At 46.6% G+C, this 12,355-nt stretch overlaps 1 protein-coding gene across 1 annotated transcript in view; it reads right to left on the reverse strand.

Moving 5' to 3' along the window:
• The window catches only part of LOC112250684 (inactive tyrosine-protein kinase transmembrane receptor ROR1), a 182,994-nt gene that overhangs the window by 27,242 nt on the left and 143,397 nt on the right, over window positions 1-12,355 (reverse strand). Inside the window, exon 4 of the mRNA XM_024421036.2 lies at window positions 12,077-12,113. Coding sequence (XP_024276804.1) covers window positions 12,077-12,113 — 37 coding nt within the window. The remainder of the gene's footprint in view (window positions 1-12,076; window positions 12,114-12,355) is intronic.

A 12,355-nucleotide genomic window follows, 5' to 3' on the forward strand; every position in this document is an offset into this window, starting at 1 on the left:
AGACTAGCGCTTCTTCATCTCTCCGCTACTCAGTCTCCTGGGAACAGGAGCCATATTGAGATGTGGAGAGAGAGACAGAGACCCATCCCAAACCTACCCCTCCTCGCTGTGACCTCTGACCCAGTGACATCACATCCCCTGGGAAATAGGGTAGTGAGGGCCAGGGGAGAGAGTCAGATGGAGGTAGAGTTGCTGAAAGTCCTTCAAAATTCCCTGGATTCCCAGTTGGAGGAATCAGCAAGGGATAAGAGGCAGATCTGACAACGGAATCCTCCAACCTGAAATTCGTCAGCTGGGATTTGTGAAAAAGGAGAGTATTTTGAGAGAGTCAAAGGGGCAATAGGGCTCCATACACAAACTCTGGCCGTGTTTACAGACTTTCAGTTCTGTGATTCACTAAAGACAGGGAGCTGAAAGGTCAAGCGGTTAGGAGTCCATTACAACTTGGGGAGGGAGGTAGGCAGAGAGAGGGAGGGGTGTGTGTTTGTGAGAGACAAGAGAGGGGGGGGAGAGGTACTTCGTGAAAACAGAGTGGGGCTTGTTTTTTTGTATCCACTGACCCGTCATGTGTACAGACCCCTCAAAAACAAACAGAGCCTTGCAGAGAGAACCAGTGAAGGTGTAAGAGGGAAAGAAAGACGGAAAGAAAAGGAGAGTGAGGGAAAAGGAGGGAGGTCTGGAAAAGAGTCTGTAGAAGCCCTCCAGGAGGTGTGGTAGACTACAGCGCTAGCCTCTTAAAAAATTGTTACAAAAAAAAAAAAAAAAACTAACACTGTCGTTAGGGCTCACCGTGGGCTCGGGTCTGCCATGCCAAACTACCGCCTGCTTCTCATTCCTCCGCTCTTCCTGGCCTTTAGCTAGGAACCAAAACATCACATAGAAACTGATTCAAAATGGATGTTTGGGAGTAATAACAGGAACAGGGAAAACAAGGAGAGAAGGGGAAGAAAGAAAGAAATAGCCGAAAGCAAGGCAGGTACTGTAAGCGTGACGGCTATATATGCCCCTCTTCTTTAAACTGATGCTTTACACCCCGACGTGTAGTAGATCACAGATGACAATGACATCATGCGAAACATGTGCACATAGCGGAACACGAGTACAGGTTTGGCTCAACATGGCGGCGAGGCAGAGTACTTAGGGAACGACCGAAGGCGCATGTTAAACATGAAGCGTGACTTCCTTGGGTAGAGGACTTCCTCCGTAATAAGAGCCATTAGCACTGTCGCACTGCATTGGCATTGGAGTGGGGGCCGTCCGTAGGCCCATAAATCATCCACCTTTCCTGACAAACTATCCGTCAGAGAAATGAGAAATGCCTATTTCTGAGGTATAGGACTTTCCGTAGACAGGGAAAAGTTATCCCGCCGGGCAAAAAAACTGGTCGAATCAATGTTGTTCCCGCGTCATTTCAACAACAACAACGGAAAAAAAATCGATGTGATGACGGATTGAATTTGCAAAAAAGTCATCAACATAATGGAATTTCATATTTCTTTTCACCCTACTTTTTGCACCTAAATTCAATGACATGGTGCCATTTTTTTAGTGGACTTATTAACGTCAGTTGACGCATCAACCAAATGGGAATCAAAACTAGATGTGGAAATGCCGTCTGTGCCCAGTGAGATGTGTCTCGGGTCCTAGGTCTTTGACCTGAAGCTTTTCTTTGTCTACGGGGACAACGTTTTGACAGAAGGCTAGATGATTAACCGCCACCATTAAAATGAGCGAAAACGCAGAAACCTAAAAATAGCACAACAGTATAGTGTGTCTACTAAAGGGTTGTAAGAGAGTCGAGAGGATACAGTTCGTGATCTCCTATTAAAAGGGAATTTACGGCCACCCCCCCCCCCCGTCCTCTTAAAACAAATGAGAGTAAGACACCATTCACCCTGACACAGGGCAGAGAAAGTAGCTCTCAGAGCATTCATTCCTCTTTACAGTTAGGTCTGCAAATGTGTGTGTACCCTACTGTGCTGTTCATATGGAGAAAAAGAAAGTATGTCGGAGGCCATGGTAGACTGGCTTTGAACACGGAAAAACTCAAGGGGGGGGGTAAATGGAGAGAGAGAAGAGAGATAGAGGGAGGCTGGGGCAGGCCTGAAGGACACTTTGGGGCCTGTGGTTTATAAGTTAAAGAATCTTGGCTGCTCTCTGGCTAGCCTTAGTCTACAGAACACATCCTATCTGAATCAACACTGATCAACAACTGAATACATCTCTGTTCACCGGAACATCGTGGGAAGATGAATCAAACCACTGGAATATTTGAGCGTTTCCATAGATACGACTGAATGAAGGTCCAATAGTATGATATCAGAGAATAGTAAAGCATAATAACGCAGGCACCAGACATCAACACGCATAAAATGTCAGATAATCTGAGTTGATTTGCATTAACTCAGTGGTCTCTTGTGCCCTGGCTACAGTCTCTCTCTCTCTCTCTCTCTCTCTCTCTCTCGGGCTCTCTCTCTCGGGCTCTCTCTCTCGGGCTCTCTCTCTCGGGCCTCTCTCTCAGGCTCTCTCTCTCGGGCTCTCTCTCTCTGTCTCCCCCCCTGTCTCTCTCTCTCCTTCTCCGTCTCTCTCTCTCTTTCAGGACTGTCATGCGATCCCTCCCCTCAGGGCTACAGGTGGAGGCTCTTTGTGTTTTGTGGTCTAATGGACCTAGACCCAGGAGGAAGCAGGAGCCCACCCAAAGATAAGCCTGATGCCTGGACTAGAATCAGAACTATGGCTCTGGCCTGGGCCCCTGTGCACAATATACACACACTCACCTGTGGGTTCACTGCATTCACCATTTACACTGTAGACTCCGGGCACCATCTTTGCTCTCCTTTTGCTCTGCACACTATAGTCAGAGTGCCCTACCTTTGCCCTGCTATATGGCAAAGAATCCTATTGTGTTCAGACAGACCTATTTCAACAATATACCATAACATCCTTCATGCACGGCTGCTGTGACTAGAGCTACAAAGACATGGAAATCCATGGTCATAGGCTTTTGATGGAATACACACCGTGCCACAACTTTTAGTGTGGACAGACTAGACGTCACTAGGCGACAGGGCTCCATAATAGAACCTTCTAGAAGGAGCGTAGGGACCTTACACTACTCTAGAACACGTCCAGGCTGGCTGTTTACTAGAACCAGTGGAGCTGCTTCATACAATAGCACAAAGGGAAAGGTTGGCCAAATTGTGGCTGAAATTGTGAAATGTGAGATAGAATTTGAGTAAAGTTACAAGCTCAGAGGCTCAGAGAGAGAGAGAGAGAGAGAGAGAGAGCACTAAGGTGGAACGTAGACCAGAACGAGAGGGTCGACAGTGGTTTACAGAGGTATCGCCTACATTAGTTTGTGGCGTCTGTGAAAAAGGGTCATTCATGAACGGTGGATGCCCAGAGGTTTTATTGGTGAACTCTCAGCCAGGGAAACCTTACTGCTAGAAAAGCAAGACCGGTGAGTGTGTCTGTGAGTGTGTCTGTTAGTGTGTGTAGGAGTGTGTGTAGGAGTGGGGGCAAAGTCCAAACCACTGAAACTCCATTGGGAACAGCCATGATTTACACAAACTTTATCAGCCTGACCTGAGCCAGATCTGCCAGTGGAGACCTCAGACAGACTCCTGCAAGGGCTGCTGGGAACAGGAAACAGGAAGTGCCTTAGCCATGGCCCCTCCCTCCCTTCCCAGCTAATCTGTCTCATAGAGAATGATAGAGGCCATAGAGAATGATAGAGGCGATTCAGGGAGGTTGCCTACCATTATATCCCCTGACCCGACTAAAGAAGTGGCCTATTTAGCGGAAGCATTTATGCATTTGCATTGTGGTAAGCCTCTGATGTGTTCAGCGTTAGTATTCACCCTGTGTGGTGGTAGGTATTATAGGGCTACAGATGTAAACAATGCTATGGCCATAGAGACCGTCCCCTGGCGGGCCATATTAGGGCCCTGATCCACAATCAATCAACACTTATTTAGAAACAATCCAGAACAGCGAGGTAATTGAGCCCCTCCGAGGGGTTAGCGGAACATGTGGGAGCAAGTGTGTGGGTGAGTGGGTGTGTGTGTGTGTGTGTGTGTGTGTGTGGGGGGGGGGTCACCCTTCAGAAAAACCTCAGTCTGTGAAAAGTTAAAGAAGAGAAAAAAACAGTCTGTCGAGAAGTATTTTTTTCTACACTCTGAGAGACTACATTCTTCATGTGCGCACGTTCACACGCACACACACACACACCCACACCCACACACACACACACACACACGCTAATCTTAGGGCATGAATAAAACGCTGTTAGAACTCCAAAAACGTACAGTTACAGTAACCAGGCTTTTTGGGCACACAGGGGCTTTTTCTCAAAGCGCTCAGCCGATGGAGGTAATATAAAACAATATAAATCAACTATGGTGGGCACCACCTGTAACACACAGGGTTGTTGACACTGGCACTGAGGTGTGAATAGCTGTAATGAACACCCAAACTGTAACCGGTATCACTTTAACACTTGACTGACTAACTAACTTGAAAACGTACGTAGCATATAAATATCATTCGTTTTACGTCAACAGAGCCAGGTTAAACACATTAGCTCTGTCGGTGTGGCGTGAGAACAGGGTTGACGGCCTAGAAACCTAATGAGTTTGAGTGGAGGGAAAACCTTTCACTAAATCCTGCTGAAATAGCAATACCTCCCACTTCCAAAGGGGAGAGAGAGAGAGAGAGACCAACCAACCTGCACATGTCCTCTATGCAATTGTTATTGTTCAATGTATTATTATTTTGACCCTTGATTATTGTTGTTACTGTTGTCCCGTTAATAATATTGATTATTATAATTCTGTTAATATTGTAAATCTCCAAAGTAAGACTTGGCAATATGTACATTGTTGCGTCATGCCAATAAAGCAAATTGAATTGAATTGAGCGAGAGACAAAGAGAGACAGAGAGAGAGACAGAGACAGAGAGAGAGAGAGAGACAGAGACAGAGACAGAGCAAGAGACAGAGACAAAGAGACAGAGAGAGAGAGAGAGAGAGAGAGATGGACAGAGAGAGAGAGTGATGGAAAGAGAGAGAGAGAGAGGGAGATCATGAGGAAACAAAAAGATAATTACTTGACCCATTGGAGAGAATTAACAAAACACTGAGAGTACAGAATACCTGCCCACCGTGACTGACCCAAAATGAAGGAAAGCTTTGACTATGTACAGACTCAGTGAGCATAGCCTGAAAGTCTGTACCCTATGTGCACACTGCCCACAAAATGAGGTGGAAACTGAGCTGTACTTCCTAACCTCCTGCCAAATGCATGACCATATTAGAGAGACATATTTCCCTCAGATTACACAGACCCATAAAGAATTTGAAATCACATCCAATTTTGATCAACTCCCAAATCTATTGGGTGAAATACCACCGTGTGCCACCACAGACGCAAGATGAGTGACCTGTTGTCACAAGAAAAGGGCAACCAGTGAAAAACAAATACCATTGTAAATAAAACCCATATTTATGTGTATTTATTTTCCCTTTTGTACTTTAACTACTTGCACATCGTTACAACACTGCTATAGCCATAATATGTCATTTGAAACGTCTCTATTCCTTTGGAACTTTTGTGAGTGCAATATTTACTGTTCATTTTATATTGTTTGTTTATTATTTATTTCACTTGCTTTGGCAATGTAAACCAGAAGCCATGGATTACAGGCAGCATTCCCACTGAGCTAAAGGGTAGAGCTGCCGCTTTCAAGGAGCGGGACTGTAACCCGGAAGCTTATTAGAAATCCAGCTATGCCCTCCGACGAACCATCAAACAGGCAAAGCGTCAACACAGGACTAAGATCGAGTCGTACTACACCGGCCCTGACGCTCGTCGGATGTGGCAGGGCCTGCAAAGCATTACAGACTACAAAGGGAAGCAGAATCGAGAGCTGCCCACTGACACGAGCCTACCGGACGAGTTAAACTACTTCTATGCTCGCTTCGAGGCAAATAACACTGAAACATGCATGACAGCACCAGCTGTACCGGAAGACTGTGTGATCACGCTCTCCGCAGCCGATGTGAGTAAGTACTTTAGACAGGTCAATATTCACAAGGCCGCAGGGCCAGACGGATTACCAGGACGTGTACTGCGAGCATGCGCTGACCAACTGGCAAGTGTCTTCACTGACATTTGCAACCTCTCCCTGTCCGAGTCTGTAATACCAACATGTTTCAAGCAGACCACCATAGTCCCTGTGCCCAAGAACACTAAGGTAACCTGCCTAAATGACTACCGACATCTAGCACTCACGTCTGTAGCCATGAAGTGCTTTGAAAGGCTGGTCATGGCTCACATCAACACCATTATCCCAGAAACACTAGACCCACTCCAATTTGCATACCGGCACGACAAATCCTTTTCCCCCTCAGGTGACTGAAAAGATTTGGCATGGGTCCTCAGATCCTCAAAAGGTTCTATAGCTGCACCATTGAGAGCATCCTGACTGGTTGCATCACTGCCTGGTATGGAAACTGCTCGGCCTCCGACTGCAAGACACTACAGAGGGTAGTGCCAATGGCCCAGTACATCACTGTCATAGACTGTTCTCTCTGCTACCACACAGCAAGCGGTACCGGAGCACCAAGTCTAGGTCCAAGAGGCTTCTAAACAGCGTCTACCCCCAATCCATAAGACTCCTGAACATCTAGTCAAATGGCTACCCAGACTATTTGCATTGCCCCTCCCTTCTCCACACCACTGCCACTCTCTGTTGTCATCTATGCATAGTCACTTTCATTAACTCTACCTACATGTACATACTACCTCAACTAACCGGTGCCCCTGCACACTATACTGGCACCCCCCTGTATATATTGTTGTTGTTTTTTTTTACTGCTGCTCTTTAATTACTTGTTACTTTTCTCTGATTCTTATCCATATTTTTTTAAACTGCACTGTTGGTTAGCTGCTCGTAAGTAAGCATTTCACTGTAAGGTCTACACCTGGTGTATTCGGCGCATGTGACCAATAAAATTGGATTTGATTTGATTTAAACATATGTTTCCCATTCCAATAAAGCTCTTTGAATTCAATTGAGAGCGCGCGAGAGAGAGAGAGAGAGAGAGAGAGAGAGAGAGAGAAAGAGAGAGAGAGAAAGAGAGAGATGGAAAGAGGAAGTGATGGAAAGAGAGATGGGAGAGAGAGAGAAAGAGAGAGAGAAAGAGAGAGGGGAAGATCGGCAAAGTAGAGATGGGGGAGTGATGGGGAGGTAGAATAAGAGACCGATATCAACAAGGAGATGACAAGCGAGACATGGGGAGTGAGAGAGAGACAGAGAGAGGGGGATCTGGACTACGTTACAACCCCTATCTCCTATCCTGCCGAGTGGGGGAAGGGATAGGAGGGGAGGGGGGGAGGGGGAGCACAGGTATTTTTGTAATTGTTTTTTTGAAGCGTTGAGAGAAAAGTCCTGCTCTAGAGTCAGGAGGGAGAAAGCCTTGGGAAAGTTAAACAGGTCTGACAGCGAGACCGCAGTGAAATTAATATTTTCAAACAGCAGAAAATGCTCTATTCTAAACACAGGCTGAGATGCAGGGCTTTGGTCTGTACAGGGGACACGTTTCACACACCAGCCAACTCAAGGCTATATCACCCTGTCTCTTGAGAAGAAAATCTCAGACCAGAAATCTTGTCGGTTTACATTCAACTGATGCTTTGTTGATAAGGGAAAAACTATGGCTACAGTTTCTCACATGATTCATTTAAGACAATTTCACATGAATGGGGCTCGTTCTCTGAGGCCATTGTGGTTGTACAGTATGTACAGCATGTCCTAAAAAATGTCCTTTCTCTTGTTCTCTCCTCATGACTCCCCCCTTCTCTCTGCTGCTGTTCTTTGGGCTCTAGTCTCCACTCTTCCAGCCTTACTTGTGGAGACCAGACAACCTTCTGTAAAGTATTACGTCTACAATCTCGGTCTGCTTGGAGTTAAATCTAGGATCTCTCTGTTCTAATCTGATGTGAGTACTGCGACCCAAGGCCACATCTTCCATCCACCAGTAACACTGTTTTTCTTTTTCTTTTTACCCCTCCCTCCCTCCCTCCCTCCCTCCCTCCCTCCCTCCCTCCCTCCCCCTCCCTCCCTCCCTCCCTCCCTCCCTCCCTCCCTCCCTCCCTCCCTCCCTCCCTCCCTCCCTCCCTCCCTCCCTCCCTCTCTGTCTCTCTGTCTCTCTGTCTCTCTGTCTCTCTGTCTCTCTGTCTCTCTGTCTCCCTGTCTCTCTGTCTCCCTGTCTCTCTGTCTCTCTGTCTCTCTCTCTCTCTCTCTGTCTCTCTCTCTCCTTCTCTCTCTCTGTCGCTTTCTCTCCTCTCTCTCATTCACTCTCTCGCTTCCCTCCTCTCACTCTCCCCTTTTCTCTCTCTCTCTTTTCATGAAGGGGGATGGTTGGTATAAGGAGGCTGCTCAGAAGGGGCTAGTTTTGGACATGGAGCCCTTTTCCCCCCTCGTGTGTTTGTTCTGGCCTGTGAAAACAGCTCTGGAGCGAGAGAGGGAACAAGGGAGGGGGGCAGACGAGGAGAGAAGTGTAAGGCCAGGCGCCTGCGGCCGCCAACATGACTGACAACCAGCCACCGCAACAACAGGCGTCATTGTCACCCTTCATCCCCTCTACACCCCCCCACCTCAGGCAAGGGGCTATACCTCATCTCCAGGTTCGTGTTACCCCAGATTCCAGGTGGTCCCTGTAAAGGAACTCATGTAAAAGTTGAAGAAGAGAAAACATTGAGCGGTTATTAAAAGCTGCGTATGAACAGCTCTAATGTCACGTTACATGGTACATGCAGGTAGGCCTCACTGAAAGCAGATGAGGGGTGAACACACACACATGGACGCCCGACAGGAAGGAGGAAGCAGTTCCTGCTACATGGTTTATGTATGGGAGTGGCTAATTGGCCAATCCTGCTACCCTACGCCATGTGACAGCACATTGTTGACCCTCTGTGTGTGTGTGTGTGTGTGTGTATGTGTGTGTGTGTTGACCCCCAGTGTTCCATGTTAGGATGTTTGCCCAACGAATTAACAGATTTCAAACATACCCTGTCCATCTCACCTTCATTCCTTTCCCCACTGTTTCTCTTTCCTGACTTTCTCTCCGTCTGTCTGCATCTCCATCTCATTCTTTAGCTCGCTCTCACCCCTACCACCTCTAGCTGCCCCCCCCTTCCCTTCGCACAATTCTATGTCCAGCTGAGCTGATGTCCGGTCAGGTCTGGTCTGGTCAAAGGCACAGTGTACACAGGGACGGCTAGCCTCTGGACTGTGGGCTGAAGGGCTGTGGCCTCTGGGTCTGTCTGTGTCTGGCCTGTTGACAAGTCCAGGCCAAGGAACACATACATTACATACATTAGTGTCCATCATCTAAACCCCGTCAGACCAGAGTACACATACAGAGAAACCAGAGGGAGAAAACCAAACCCGCAACCCCTACGGGAAAACCGTACATCCTTTCCCTGACCACGAAACAAACCAACCAGAAGCCTTAGTCACTGTGACACCAGCTAAACCAGGTGCTTCTCTACCCGTATCCACCTCCACACAACATGGACTGCGGACTGACGTTCTGACACATCAATGGAAAATATCAAAACAACCGCGGAGGCCTGTCACATGTCACAATTTAGCTGACCCCATCTGCCCTGCTTCCCCCTGACAGCAAATCAGCTGACGATGACAGTAATGACGACCAACAGGGCCCATCTCCGGCCCCTCGGGCCCCAGTCCAAGGACGCCCTGTGCGCTCCAATGAAAGAGCCTAATGACTGTGTTTAAACCAAATGAGTCCCGCTTTACGTTGCTCTCCTCTGCTCTGCTCTGAGCTGTGCCACTGGCCAGCCTGCTGTCTGATTGTGGCCTATAGTCGAGGGGGATGTTTAGCAGCAAAACCGATGTAGCAGTGTGCAACCGCTGGCTTCGATTCAAAGGATTGTTGACAACATGTTAACTGCATTTCCTCTCCAAATCTTTATTGAAAATGTGCACAATGAGCACGTGCTTTCTCTCAGATACATTGTTACAGTTGTTGGTTAGCTAGCCAGCTAATTTTAGCCACATTAGCATAGACGTGACAAGAGTCAAAACAACTCAAAACAAGACATGGTATCAATATCAAGATACAACGAGCTGAAACGAGCCACCTACGCTTCCCCACGTGGCAGCGTCTTGTCACTGTTGCTAGGTATCTGATCGTACAGAATCATAACAACACACGTGACATTGTCAGCTAACCCGTCCATAAGCACGGACGCAGGTCCCGTGGACTTGAATAAATATGAACAGCGCCGACCTGACAGGGTCCCTGATTGAGAGAAGGTTGGTTTTTTTTTTAGGGAGAAAATACACTTCACATTACAAGACTCCCGAAAGGTCGCCTAGGGAGAGACAGCAGTGATGTCGAGTCCTGATTTTGACCCACCACTGAAGTACTGTAGGTCAAATATCCACTGAGAGTAAAAAACTAGCCTAGCCAAGGTTATAATATTTAAACACGACAGTACTAGGATATGGGAAGAAAGCTCTGCAGGATATTTCAAAAACATGTAAATAAAACAAATTGTAAGGGAGAAACAGATGTGTGAGATCACGTGTATGTGTGTGTGTGTGTGTGTGTGTCTCTCTCTGTGGGTGTGGGTGTGTGAATTAACTAAGTGTCTGATTCCTCCATCATGCCAGCCTGTTTGATGTTACAATATTCCCAGCGTTTTCCATGGAATATGGCTCGGTGCCTTGACGCTGAACGTCATTCAGTAAAAATGTCCGGCTTTATGTCCTTCCTTTGATCCGGAGAGATTTAAGCTCTTTGGAAAACAACATGCACATTTCTCCAATACGACTTGCGAGCGCTCTAAACCAAACATTGACAATTCGATTACTTGACAAAATAAACCAGATTGAACCTCTGAATACGTTTGCCAGATAATAAACCATTGAGTAAATATTATATAAACCGCCTCTCACCCCATATCCACATCACTGGACGGTCCACAGGAGAAAATGTTGAAATAAGCCAAGGAGACAAAGAGTTCAGAGGGTCCTAAACACATCCTCGTGAACCAGAACGCAAGTACAACAAGGGAGTGGACGATGAGAAGTAGGAAGGAGAGGAGGAAGAGGGAGATGATGATTGACCAATAGGGGGGAGAAGCACACCCAGCCCCAGGTAAGACGCTAGATTTAGGATCACCAACTGTACATTTGTCCATGTCCTGATTGGTGCTACGAAACACCAGCTGGCGATGGGTGATATAAACTGAACAGACACTAGCAGAGATGATAACGCGCTAACACACGCTAGCTGAGGCAAGCAGCATACAGCACACAGGTGCTCGATTAACCTTGCAGTACAAAAAGGCCAGGTGATGAAAATCTCTGCTCTGATTGGGAGCATAAGTCAAACAGATGAATATCATCAGTACAATTCAAAAGGCTTTATTGGCATGGAAAGTGTTTCCACCTACATTGCCAAAGCAAACATATCAAATAAGTGATGATGCAGATAGATAATAATAGGGAAAATAATCATACTTAATGAGTAATTACAATTAACAGGACAATACAGTCAGAAATCAAGTCCATAAGTCCATAATGTATGATACACTATCTGACGTGAAAGCTTTGGCCAGACACAATGGAAACACTTCCCACCTGGCAAAAAATGGTTGAATCAACGTAAGGGAATTTAGGCTTTTTTTTTTTTATATACCCAAATTTGAACCTAAATCCAATGACATGGTGAAATGTTCTGCTGATTTCACCTTGAATTCTGCTTAGTTGGCAACTCAACCAAATGCAAATCAAAACTAGCTGTTAAACTGATGCCTGTGCCCAGTGGGTTCCCCTTTCGCGACTGTTTGCACTGTCAACTAATTACTTTCTTACACAACCTTTCCCCTTCATTCTTTCACTTTAAGGATGACCACCTCCTTCGATTTCTTCAGTAGTACTTATCTTTCTTCACCCTCTCGCTCTTCTGCCACAGGAGCCAGTGTTGTGTTGGGTTAGTGGCGCTACTTATGAAGTACGGAGGGAAAATTGACTACTTACGCAGAGGGTCTTCCTGGCAGAGGGGTTAGGAGTGGATCTGGAAGAGAAAACAGGAGGATTTACAATTTTAACAACAGGGGGAACAATTGCTCCCAGACCGTCGGAGGCTGCCAGAGCCAGACCTCTTGTCCATACAGGCTGCCAGAACTCAGGCCAAGTACTGGCAGTTTTAAAAGAAGAGATCTACACTAAGCTCACTCGATCAAAGCAGAGAGCGAACTCTGACCTCACAACAACACGTAACTACACCAGCGTTGATTAAATCAACCAGACAGAAGT

The sequence above is a fragment of the Oncorhynchus tshawytscha genome, linkage group LG01, assembly GCF_018296145.1.
Source record: "Oncorhynchus tshawytscha isolate Ot180627B linkage group LG01, Otsh_v2.0, whole genome shotgun sequence".
NCBI lineage: Eukaryota > Metazoa > Chordata > Actinopteri > Salmoniformes > Salmonidae > Oncorhynchus > Oncorhynchus tshawytscha.